The sequence below is a fragment of the Panthera leo genome, chromosome C2 (genome assembly GCF_018350215.1).
Source record: "Panthera leo isolate Ple1 chromosome C2, P.leo_Ple1_pat1.1, whole genome shotgun sequence".
Classification (NCBI taxonomy): Eukaryota; Metazoa; Chordata; class Mammalia; order Carnivora; family Felidae; genus Panthera; species Panthera leo.
In genome coordinates this window covers 156,169,699-156,181,126 of record NC_056687.1, presented here as the reverse complement: position 1 = coordinate 156,181,126, position 11,428 = coordinate 156,169,699, and the positions used below count along the sequence as shown (strand labels likewise).

Here is an 11,428-nt window from a genome sequence, read left to right as displayed (position 1 = left end):
TCCTTCAGAGCAGAGCCCAACGTGGGGCTCAAACCCATGAACCTTGAGGTCAGGACCTGAGCTGAACTCCAGAGTCGGACACTCATCAAACTGAGCCACCCAGGTGCCCCCAGAGCAACATATATTTAAAAGCAAAATAGAACTACCTTATGATCCAGCAATTGCAATACCCTGTGGGGTATTTACCCAAGAACACAAGAACATTAATTCAAAGGGTTACTTGCACCCCTATGTTTATGGCAGCATTGTTTATAATAACCAAGATATAGCCCAGGTGTCCACTGATTGTTGAATTGATAAAGAAGATGTGGTTGGGGCCTCTGGGTGGCTCCGTTGGCTAAGATTTCAGCTCAGGTCATGATCTCACGGTTCATGGGTTTGAGCCCCACATTGGGCTCTGCACTGGCAGTGTGGAGCCTGCTTGGGATTCTCTCTCTCTCTCTCTCTCTCTCTCTCTCTCTCTCTGTCTCTCCCCTGATATATCTCTCAAAATAAATAAATGAATGTAAAACAATTTAAAAATCTCTTTTAAAAAAACATGTGGCATATATATACAATGGAATATTATTCAGCCACAGAGAGAAATGAAATCTTGCCATTTGCAATGACATGGATAGAGCTAGAGAATATAATGCTAACTAAGCAAAATCAGTCAGAAAAAGACAAATACCATATGGTTTCACTCATATGTGGAATTTAAGAAGCAAAACAGACAAGCAAAGGGGAAAAAATAAGAGGAGAGAAAGCGTGCTCTTAATTCTGGAGAACTGGTGGTTACCAGAGGGAGGTGAACTAGGCGACCGGGATTAAGGAGTGCACTTGTCTTAATGAGCATAGGGTGAGGTCTGGGAGTGCTGAATTACTAAACTCTGCACCTGAAACTAATATAACATTCCGTTAACTGGAATTAAGATTGAAACGCTAAATAAACAAACAAATACGCTGAGAAACAATAAAAGTGATTTCCCTCTGAAACTTAGTTTCCATTAAAGCTAAGACTTTCCAAGTGACAGTGAAGAGGACGTGGGATTTTCCGTGCTCAGGGGGAACCGGCCAGGACAGGATTTTAACTGAGGCTACAGGGACTGTTCTCTCCCAAGAGTCAAAGATACAGTATCATTTCACATCCAACTGTCAGATTCCCTGCGGTGCAAGGCTGTTGAGGGACTCAAGTGCCAAACTGAAAGGCGGGGGTGCTGCCGCTTCTCCTATCTCTCAAAACCCAACCGTGCAGAAGTAGAAATGCCGCAAACCCGGGTGCTTTGGAGGGTTGGCATTTGGAACTGATTTTGTCGCAGTTGAACCATAATCTCTAAAACTATCAGCGACCTAGCACGGTGGTTCTCAAATTTCTGCATACGCTGGAGTAACGTGGAACACTTGCAAAAATGCAGATTTCTGGACCCCACTCCTAGAGTTTCTGACTGAGAGCTTCTGGGACGATGGCCTGGAATTTGCATTTACGACAAGTACCAGGTGGGTGCAGGCACCACCCGTCGCGAACCCCCGCGCACGTCGTCCCCTTAGCTGTGTCGGCTCTCAGCTTCCCCTTCGGTCCTCTCCAGGCAGCCAGGAAGCAAGGAGACCCTGGTTGAAGTCCAACCCCGGGACGCCTTATCAAGCTGCTGACAGTCGGGCCTCCCGATTGCCCGTCCAAAGGGACCCTCCCACCCGCAGCCACTAGCAAAATCCAGATAGAGCCACCCTGGGGTCACGCGCCCGCCCGCGCCCCCGGGGCTCCTCCGCGCCCCTCCCTGCCGCGGGCCACGGCTTCACGGTCGCGGGGCGGAGCCGGCGCGGGGCTGCCCGCAGGGCCGACGAGGGGCGGAGCAGGGGCGGAGCGGGGGCGGGGACGGGAGCGGAGCCGGCGCGCGGCTGGCTGCAGGGCCGGAGAGGGGCGGGGCGAGGGCGGGGCGGGGGCGGGGTCGGTGCGGGGCGGGACGCAGGGCCGACGAGGGGCGGCGCCAGGCCACGGGTCCTCGGCCGAGCGACGCTGGGCGGCTGGCCGGCGCGCTGACTGCGGAGCGGAGAGGCCGGAGGATGGACTTGTCCGGGGCTGCTCGCCTTCTCTCTCTGCTGCTGGTGCCGCTGCTGTTGGGCCCTGCGCGCGGCCTGCGCGTAAGTCCGCAGGAGAAGGGGCAGGCTGGCGGGGTCCGGGCTGCGGCGGCGGCCAGCGGGGGTCCTGCGGGCCGTGGGCCCGGGGCTCCCGAGTGCGCCCCGGCAGGCAGGCAGGCAGGCAGGCCGGCAGGCAGGCAGCCGACGGGGCGCAGGCAGTGGGCCGGCCCTCCCGTCGGGGGCGGGCCGGGCGGGGCGCGCGTCCTTCCCGGTAGCTCTGCGGCTTGCGTGCTCTGCCCGCGTTTCCCCTTTCGTTTGGACCCACTTCCCCGTCGGCGCAAGGACGGGGCGAGACGAGGTGCGCCCAGACCCTTGCAGCCTTGCAGGTTTCCGGAGCGCGCAGCATTGGAGGCGCCGTGGGCTCTGGCGTGAGGCGCCCTCCCTTGCCCATTTCGGGAGCTGCTGAGCGCTCCGGAAGGAGAAAAATGGGGTCAGGAGAGGCCCGCGCGGTGGAAGCGTTGGATTGATTTCCTTCGAAGTGTTGTCTTTTCAAACATCTCGTCCCCTTCTCGGCACTCCCTGCTGCCTACTTTTGGCTTGGGTTTCCCGGATCTTCAGGGTCTGGCGGTGCAGGCCAAGGGTGGGCCAGAGGTAGGCTGCAGGTGGTGGCCCGCGTTGCTGGAGGGGGGGGAGGGTCTGGCGGAGCAAGTAGGTGAGTTGGTGGGGCGGGCGAGATTGCCGGGGGAGATGGACAGCCCCAGTTCACTTGTCAGAGCTAAAGCGGGGGCCTAGGTGCCTCCAGACCGCCGCCTGGGGAGGCCAGCATCACAGCCGCGGAAAGGTTGGCGGGTGGGGGGCGGGCAGGCAATCGAAATGGGCACCTGTCTCCCTGCACGTTAGCGAACCGGCTGTGGTTCCTCCGAAAGTTTGGGTGGGCCGAGGCTGGGGCGTGTTTTCAGTAGAAGGTGGTGGAATTTGGGCCCATTGACTTGTAAATTGCACCGCTGGCTAAAAGGCTTTCAATAACTTGCCTAGGCAGAGAGAGGTCATACTTTCAAACCAAGAGTGAAAATTTTAAGTAGTTGAAAAACACCTGCTGAAAACAGTGGAACATGGGGTTCTTGGGGAAAGATCACTAAAATCGAGTTCTTGCTAACTTCCATCTCTGGTCTGTGGTTTCCACGCTCCGTTTTTGTTTTTGTTTTGTTTTTGTTGTCTAAAAGGCCTGAAGGAGCCCTTGAGTGAGAGCTGCGCAGCTTTGAGAACCACTGGCCAGGGGGCACTGGGGAGCAGTTCCCGGGAACATTGGCAGAGAGAGAGGAGGAGGGTAGATTTTAACCCGTACCTGGGAGGGTTGGGGGAAGGGAGAGATGGGCATTTATGGATAAGCTTGTGGACAGGGCAGCCCCCTGGGCTAACTTTACCTTAGAAATTAAAACAGAAAATTTGAAACTATTTATTAACTTACTTCAGAAATAATCGTTATAGGTTCACAAACTATATTTTTATATATAACTATATATTAACTGTATATATATGCACACACACATATATTTTGAAAAATAACAATATTTCTCCCCAGAGCTTAGGAGGAAGAGTGGCACCGTTTTACATTTTTGCAAATCTCTTTCACGTCTGTCAAGTCCTTGCCAGGTCACACGTCACAGAGCCTCACGAGGGGTCCACTATGCACTCGTGACAGAATGAGAATGGGAAAGGCGGGTACGGCCTAGGGTTATCGTGGAAATCGTTTTGACCACATGATGCTCCCGCGAGGCTCGCCCCAGACCACACTTTGCAAACTGCAAATTTAGGATAATGTTTTTCTTATTATCAAAACAAAAAGTTCCTATGCTTTGTGGAAACACTTTTACATATTTTCAGACACTGTAAGTAAGAAAATGAGAACTGCCCATCACGTTACAGTCCGCTGTGTTTGTATTTTAATAGTCAAGGGTAGCAACCGCCGGATTTGAGCGGCTTGGATTCCAGGCGGGTTGGGTAGATGTGAGTGGCCTTCAGGTTTTGGATGGGGACAAGGAAGCTCTAATATCCCACAAAGCTGACGCGGGTTCCTGGTTGCAGGCGGAGCTGACCTGGAAACCTCTCCTTGGCCACTGTCCTTTCTAAGGAGCTCACCTTCCAGAGCCCGCCCGCCCAGAACTGGCAGGGGACCCTCTTAGGAGCAGAGAAAATGGCGATCTTCAGGCAGCTGTCCCTGCGTGCAAAGGCTGCCCTGGCCGCCGGCACTGTCTTCGTGTCCATGATTGTGTCCCGCTCGTGTCTGGCGGGGAGCCTTGAGCTCCGGGCCTGGCGTTGGCTGTTCCGCCTGCAGCTCGCCCTGTTTGCCAACTCGCTCATGCTCATTGGCTCCCTCTACATCTGGCGGAGCACAGTCAGCAACCTCAGCCACTGCCCGGGCGCCGAGTCCGCCTGTTTCCAGCTCTGGAAGATGGCGGTTGTGGCGTTTCTGGCCCTGGCCCATTCCAGCTTCTTCACCATGCTCTTTTTAGTGGCCGAGGAGCCCTATCTCTTCTCCTTGGCAGCCTACTCCTGCCTCGGGGCGTACATCATCATGGTCTTCTTCCTCTGCACCCTCAGTGGCATGGAGCAGGCCTATCAGCTCGTGGCCTGGCGCGGCGGCAGGGTCGTGGGCGGCCTCGACAAGACAAGGAGGGTGGCGGTCAGGCCGGCCCTGGCGGTGGCAGTGACCGCTGTGCTCAGCGTGGCCGGGCTTCTGAACGCCGCCCAGCCCCCGGCCGTGAAGACCGTGCAGGTGCCCGTCCGTCAGCTGCCTCCCTCGATGGACGGCCTCAAGATCGCGCTCCTCTCCGACATCCACTTGGGCCCCACCGTGGGCAGGACCAAGATGGAGATGTTCGTGAGGATGGTGAACGTGCTGCAGCCAGACGTCACAGTGATCGTGGGGGACCTCTGTGACTCGGAAGCCTCCACCCTGCGGACGGCGGTCGCTCCTCTGGACCAGCTTCGCTCGCGCCTCGGCGCCTACTTCGTCACGGGGAATCACGAGTACTACACGTCGGACGTCAGCAACTGGTTCGCGCTGCTGGAATCCCTGAACGTCAGGCCCCTTCACAACGAGAACGTGAGGATTTCCGCCACGGGGGCCCAACCCGGGGGCGCTGAGGGCGACGACTGGATCTGCTTGGCTGGGGTGGATGACATCGAGGCGGACATCCTGCACTACTACGGCCATGGCATGGACCTGGTCAAGGCCCTGGGGGGCTGCCGCCCGGACCGCCCCACCATCTTGCTGGCTCACCAGCCCCTGGCTGCCAAGAGAGCCCTGCAGGCTCGGCCGGATATTAGCCTCATTCTTTCTGGGCACACGCATGCCGGGCAGATCTTCCCCTTGAACGTGGCAGCCTATCTCCTGAACCCCTTCTTCGCCGGCCTCTACCAGGTGGCCCAGACCACGTTTGTGTACGTCAGCCCGGGCACCGCCTACTACGGGATCCCCATGAGACTGGGCACCAGGGCAGAGATTACCGAGCTCATCCTGCAGCGGGCTCCTTGAACCTGGCCCTGCCCTGTGCGCCCCTTCAGGGTCCTCGCCCTTCACCCTCCGTCCCTCTTCAGAGCGGGTGGCCTGCTTCACCCCCTGCAGCCTCTGCTGCCCAGCCCTGCCCACGCACGCTCGGCCACAAGCCTGGCTTGAGCAGTAACTTGCGCTGGGGCTGCCTGGCGAGCATGGGCTGGTTTCCTCCGCAGATGGCCAGTTGCTTATTTATGTGTAACTGCGAGGCCACTGACGTCCCATATGTCAGAACAAGCGTCCCTTTTCCAGGTGATGTGGAGTGAGCCCTCCTTGTCCGCAGAGCTCACAGGGCCGCACCGAAACGGGGCTGCCTGAAAGGGACACCTCTAAAAGCAGAACAGAGAGGAACACTGGCGGTCTGAAACCCTCTTTAGGACTTGGGCAGTTTTCAGCATCACTGGTCCAGAGCTTTCTGGGGAAGGGGCGGGGTGGCTAGGTAAGCCAGGACAGGCAAGAGGGAGGCCCCTCTGGCTGGCCACTGGAGAAGAATGGTTTCTTTTCCCCGCTGGCTCTGGCAGAGTCACCTTTACTGAGGGCATCAGCCAAACCCGTGGGGACACAGGGCTCGTGCTGTCCCGGGCCTTGAGTGATACTTTTACTGCCTGTGCTCCTGGGCCTTTGGGATTGGGGGTGGGCTGGAAAGACACAGGAGCACGGTGGTAGGCGATGGGATGCTAAGGGTTCCGCTGCTGAGGAGCTCAGAGGGGGCTTCCCTCCCTTGGCTCCCTTTATGCACCGCTCGGGGGAGGTGATGAAGGACAGGCTACTTTTCCCTGTTTGAAGGTGAGGAGACTGAGGCCGAGGGAAGTAGGGCATCGGCAGAATGACAGGGCATGTAGGAGATTCTTGGCTAGAAGCCGGGTCCCCTGCCTCCTCTTCCGCTGTCCCGTGGGTAAGTAGTTGTATCTGTTACAAGCGAGTGCAGGATTCAGACACATCTGACTGTGCAAAGAGAACGCACAAGGGCTTAGAGCCTGCTGGTCTTTCAGAGTGGTTTGCTGGAGGCTGGTTTCCATTTATCCACGATTACTCGGGCCAGAGCCCGGAAGGAGGTCGGCCGGATTCAGTGTAGGGTGTCTGTTACCCTGGAAGAAGAGTCAGGAGGCTGCGTGCCCCTCCCCGGCGCCCCACCCCCACCCCTCACCCCGGGTTCGGGTCTGTGTCTTGTGAGGCACCGAGGTTTGCTCTCCACGGGGGAAGTTGGGAGCTGCGCGGGGAGCGGCAGGGCTTCGTGCTCTGTCGGGGCCTCCAGGCCTTCCCTTCCCCTGGGCCCCGGCTGTGGGTGGCTGGGACTGTCTTCCCTGCTGGGTGGCCTCTGCTCCCACACCCAGCCCTCCATCCCCCACCCCGTCAGCGTTATCCTGGGGCTCTGGCCATAGGACCGCGGTGCCATGCGGCCGGGCTCTCGACCCTCTGGACTGACCCCACCCTGCCGGCCAAGCCTCTTGGGCCAGAGGCCAGATACCCTTTGACCCTGAGGCCGAGGTCAGTAAGCTCTCCTCTTAGAAAAAGTTGCACCGAGAAGCTTGGCGACCTTGGCTCAGCGGTGGCCCTTTTGTGATTGAGAGTCTCCACCGCCCTGCCTGGAGAGGCTCACCCGCTGCTCCTGGGTCGGGTAGCGGCCCGCACGTGACTTGACCTCACTGAGCCGCGCTTTCCCTCGCCTGAAAATGAGGATAACTTAGCTACCTCAGGATGGTTTCACGGGGAGAGCATTAGGGCGTGGCGTCAGGTGCGCGGGGCACAGTCACTCAGGAGGCACCGGGTGGTGTCAGTATTTAAACATCACGTGGGCATGCCAACCGCGTCAGGCACGGGCGCCCGGAGGCACCTGTTCTGGAGCAGTAAAGCGGGGAGTGTGAGTGGGTAACCCGCTGCCGGGGGCCAGCGATCAGGGTCAAGGCGGCAACTGCTAGGGTTTGCTCTCCTTGCCTGTGCTGCTGGGTCCGGCGCGCGTTCTGCCTCAGGGGGTTTCTTCAGCCTCCTCCTTGCCTTGCCGTGTACGACAGACAGAGTCCCCGGGGATCCTGGGGGCCACCTCTCCTGTCGGCAGGCAGCGAAGATGCTGACGGCGAGCCCGCCAGGCAAGTTTCACATGTGTCTTCGAGTCGAGATTGCAGTGGGTTCCTCGTTTTGTATCCCCTTGTGTTTCGTTGTCCTTGCGGCCGGGAGCAGGTTTGGAGAGCACGACCCCGGCCTTTCTTTTCATACCGCTGGTAGATGGCGGGATCACAGGAGAGGTGGCCTGGCGCGGGGTGGCAGGCCAGCTCCCAGGTTCTGACCCCCTTCTCCACGGTGCCACTCCTAGCTCGCCACCCCGTCCTGGCCTCGGGATGACGGTACTTCCAAACCCTCCCTCTGCCTCGGGACCTGACCCCGTTTTGTGGATCATTCTAGTTGCCTTTCCAGTTCTGTTTTGTGTGGATTTCACCAGACCACGCTGCCTGATGCCGTTTTTCTGGCACCTTCCTGCGCACCTGGTGGTGGTCAACTTGCCTGCCCGGTTATTTTGCCGCTTTCTTCAGTGTGGCTCTTTCTCACCCCGTGTCCTGAGCTTTGCGATGTTAGCTTCCTTCAGCTTCCTTATGTGTTATCTTGCACTTTGTGTCTTTTTTCTCTTGGATGCCATCAGACAGGGCCATCCTGTGTGCCTTGGGAGTACTCCGTACCTTCTCACGCCTGCTTTGTATTCCACGACGTGGAATTGTTCCCGGCAGAAACTGGCGGGCCACCCCCCACGGCACCCTTTGCACCTCTGTTCCCATTCCTCCTTGTTTACTTGCCTTCTTTGTTTTGTTGGGTCTGGGCTGGGGGAGGCGGTGAGGAACATTTACTTGAAGCTTGAAAATTCTTTCAATTTTCTTCTAGTTTCCTTTTTTTTTTTTAATTTGTTAAACACAAGTTGAGATGTAATGCTTTATTTATTTTTTAATGTTTATTTATTTTTGAGAAGGACAGAGACAGAATGCGAGTGGGTTAGGGGCAGAGGGAGAGGGAGACACAGAATCTGAAGCACTGAGCTGTCAGCCCAGAGCCCGACGCGGGGTTCGAACTCACGAGCTGTGAGATCATGACCTGAGCCGAAGTCAGACGTTCAACCAACTGAGCCGCCCAGGCGCCCCGAAATGTAATGCTTTTTAAAAATGAACAATGGCGTGTGATAAATTCATGCTATTCCATCCTTTCCAAACATCCAAACACCCTTTTCTCCCTTTATTTTGTTTTAAACTTTCTTATCGTGAAATGTAAAAACATTCACAAAGTAGAGAGGATAGCATTGCGAATCCCCGGGTACTTACTCATCATGCAGCTTCAACAGTTAAGACCATCCTGCTGTTCTTTCTCAGGTACTGCTGCCTCATACTCTTTCTTTTTTGGCTGGAATATGTTGAAGCAAGTCTAAGACAGCATAACTTCACCCAAAAATACTTTACAAAAAGCGTATGCATAATGCCATTGTATCCAATAAAAGTAATAGTAAGTCTTGGTTTTTAAGTAATCTCTACACCCAACGTGGGGCTCGAATTCATAATCCCCCGATCAAGAGTCGCATGTTTTAGTGACTCAGCCAGCCAGGTGCCCTGGTAATAGAGATTCTTTAAAATCATTTAATACCTAGGTAGGAGATCTGGGGCTGGAAGCCAGGCCTTCTACCTCTCAATAAAGGTGTTTTCATCTCCCACCGTTTCAGGGTTAAGTAGTTGTATCTGTGACAGGTGAGCACAGGATTAAATGCAATTAACTGTGTAGAGAATTTGTGTTCAGTTTTTCCTGATTATCTCAGGTGTCTTTTTTTCATCGTGATTAAAAACACCTAGTGTAAAATTGATCATCTAAATGATTTTTAGGTGTGCCATTCAGTAGTGTTAAGTGTATTTCCGTTGTTGAAGACTCCATTCCTTTTTAAGGCTGCATAATATTCCCTCGTAGGTACATACTACATTTTGTTTATCCGTTCACCCATCAGTGGACATCTGGGTCATTTCCACCTCTCGTCTGTTGTGAATGGTGCTGCGACGAACACGGGTGTGCAAACATCTCTTCGAGGCCCCGCTTTCTGTTCTTTTGGATGCACACCCAGGAGTGGGACTGTCGGATCATATGTTAGTTCTGTTTTTCATTTTTTTGCGGAAGCTCACTACTGTTTTCTGTAGCAGTTCCACGATTTTACGTTCCCACCACGATGTACAAGGGCTCCAGTTTCTTTACATGTCTACGTCCCCGCTTGCTCCTTTTTTTGATAATGGAGTGAGGTGATGCTGTGGTTTGGATTTGCATTTCTCTGATGATTAGTGATGTTGAGCATCTTTCTCTGTGCATATTAGCTACTAGTCCATCATCTTTGGAGAAATGTCCATTCAAGCCGTTCGCCTCTTTTTCAAATCAGGTTATTCGATTTTTGTTTTTATTAGAGGAGGTCTTTATATATTCTCAATATTGACCCCTTATCAGATAAATGATTTGCAAATATTTTCTCTCATTCCAAAGACTGACTTTTCACTCTATTGGTTGTGCCCCTTGACAGGCAAACGTTTTTAAGTTTGATGTCCTATTTGTCTGTCTTTGTTTTTGTGCCTGTGCTTTGGTGTCATATCCCCAAAATAATTAACCAAATCCAGTGTTGAAGATTTTCCCCTTTGATTCCTTCTAGGAGTTTTATGGTTTTGGGTCTAATATTTACGTCTTTGGGCCATTTTGAGTTAATTTTTGTATATGGTATAAGGTAAGAGTCCAATTTCATTTTTTTGTATGTGGATATCCAGTTTTTCCAACACCACATCTTTTTTTTTTTTTTTTTTTTTTTTTAGTTTACTTTTGAAAGAGAGAGAGAGAACAAGCAGGGCAGGGGCAGACAGAGAGAGAGAATATCCAAAGCAGGCTCCAGGCTCAGCTGTCAGAAGTACCCAATGTGGGGCTCAAACTCATGGACCGTGAGATTATGACCTGAGCTGACGTTGGATGCTTAACTGAGCCACCCGGGTGCCTCTCCCAACACTGTTTTCTGAGGAGACTGTCCATTCCCTGTCAAGTGATCTGAGAGTCCTTGTGAAGACCGTCTGAGCATATATGTGAGGGTTTATTTCTGGCCTCTCTAGCCTATTCCATTGGTCTGTTTGTGTTCTTATGCCGGTATCACACTGTTGATTACTGTAGCTTTGTAATATCTTTTGGTATCAGGAAGTGTGAGTCTTCCAACTTTGTCCTCCTGTTTCAAAATTGTTTTTGGCTACTTGGGGTTCCTTGAAATTCCATATGAAATTTAGGATGAATTTCTGCAAAAAATGGGGTGGGACTTTGATATTGATTGTGTTGAATCTGTGTATCCCATTGGGTAGAATGGACATCTTAATGTTTGTTCCTCTAATCCTTTCCTTCATTTCTTTAAGCAATGTTTTGTAGTTTTCCGTGTATGAGTCGCACCTCCTTGTTTAAGTTTATTAAGGATTTTTTTAAATGCTGCTGTAAATGAAGTTGTTTTCTTAATTTCCTTTTCGGATTGTTCATTGTCAGCGTATAGAAATGCAACTGATTTTTATATGTTGATTTTGTATTCTGCTATTTTGCCGAAAATTTTTCATTAGTTGTAACAGTTTCTCTCTCTCTCTCTCTCTTTGGTATATGAAACTTTTCATTTGTTTTTCTTGCCTTGTTTCTCTGGCTAGGACTTCCAGTACTCTGTTGAATAGAAGTGGTGAGAGCAGGCATTCTTGCCTTGTTCCTGATCATACAGGAAAAGCTTACAGTTTTCACCACTGAGTATGGTGTTGACTGTGGGCTTTCATATGTGGCCTTTAATATGTTGAGGTGATTTTC

At 53.2% G+C, this 11,428-nt stretch overlaps 2 protein-coding genes across 3 annotated transcripts in view; both read left to right on the top strand.

Annotated features, from left to right (window-relative positions):
- Positions 1 to 1,958: 1,958 nt before the first annotated feature.
- Positions 1,959 to 11,428, top strand: part of GLB1 (galactosidase beta 1) — an 85,361-nt gene continuing 75,891 nt past the window's right edge. Inside the window, exon 1 of the mRNA XM_042903678.1 lies at positions 1,959 to 2,118. Coding sequence (XP_042759612.1) covers positions 2,041 to 2,118 — 78 coding nt within the window. The 5' untranslated portion in view covers positions 1,959 to 2,040. The remainder of the gene's footprint in view (positions 2,119 to 11,428) is intronic.
- Positions 2,035 to 8,531, top strand: TMPPE (transmembrane protein with metallophosphoesterase domain). Of its 2 annotated transcripts, none has more exons than XM_042903679.1 (2): positions 2,035 to 2,118; positions 4,141 to 8,531. In XM_042903679.1, exon 2 carries the CDS (start codon positions 4,250 to 4,252, stop codon positions 5,591 to 5,593), a length of 1,344 nt encoding a protein of 447 aa, XP_042759613.1. In that variant the 5' UTR covers positions 2,035 to 2,118; positions 4,141 to 4,249; the 3' UTR covers positions 5,594 to 8,531. The 2 variants fall into 2 exon arrangements, with proteins under 2 accessions (XP_042759613.1, XP_042759614.1); XM_042903680.1 differs by lacking the exon at positions 2,035 to 2,118 and adding an exon at positions 2,626 to 2,706.

What these genes read in the sequence shown, in the direction of transcription:
- TMPPE (XM_042903679.1), top strand. Translation starts at nt 4,250, where the DNA reads ATGGCGATCTTCAGGCAGCTGTCCCTGCGTGCAAAGGCTGCCCTGGCC.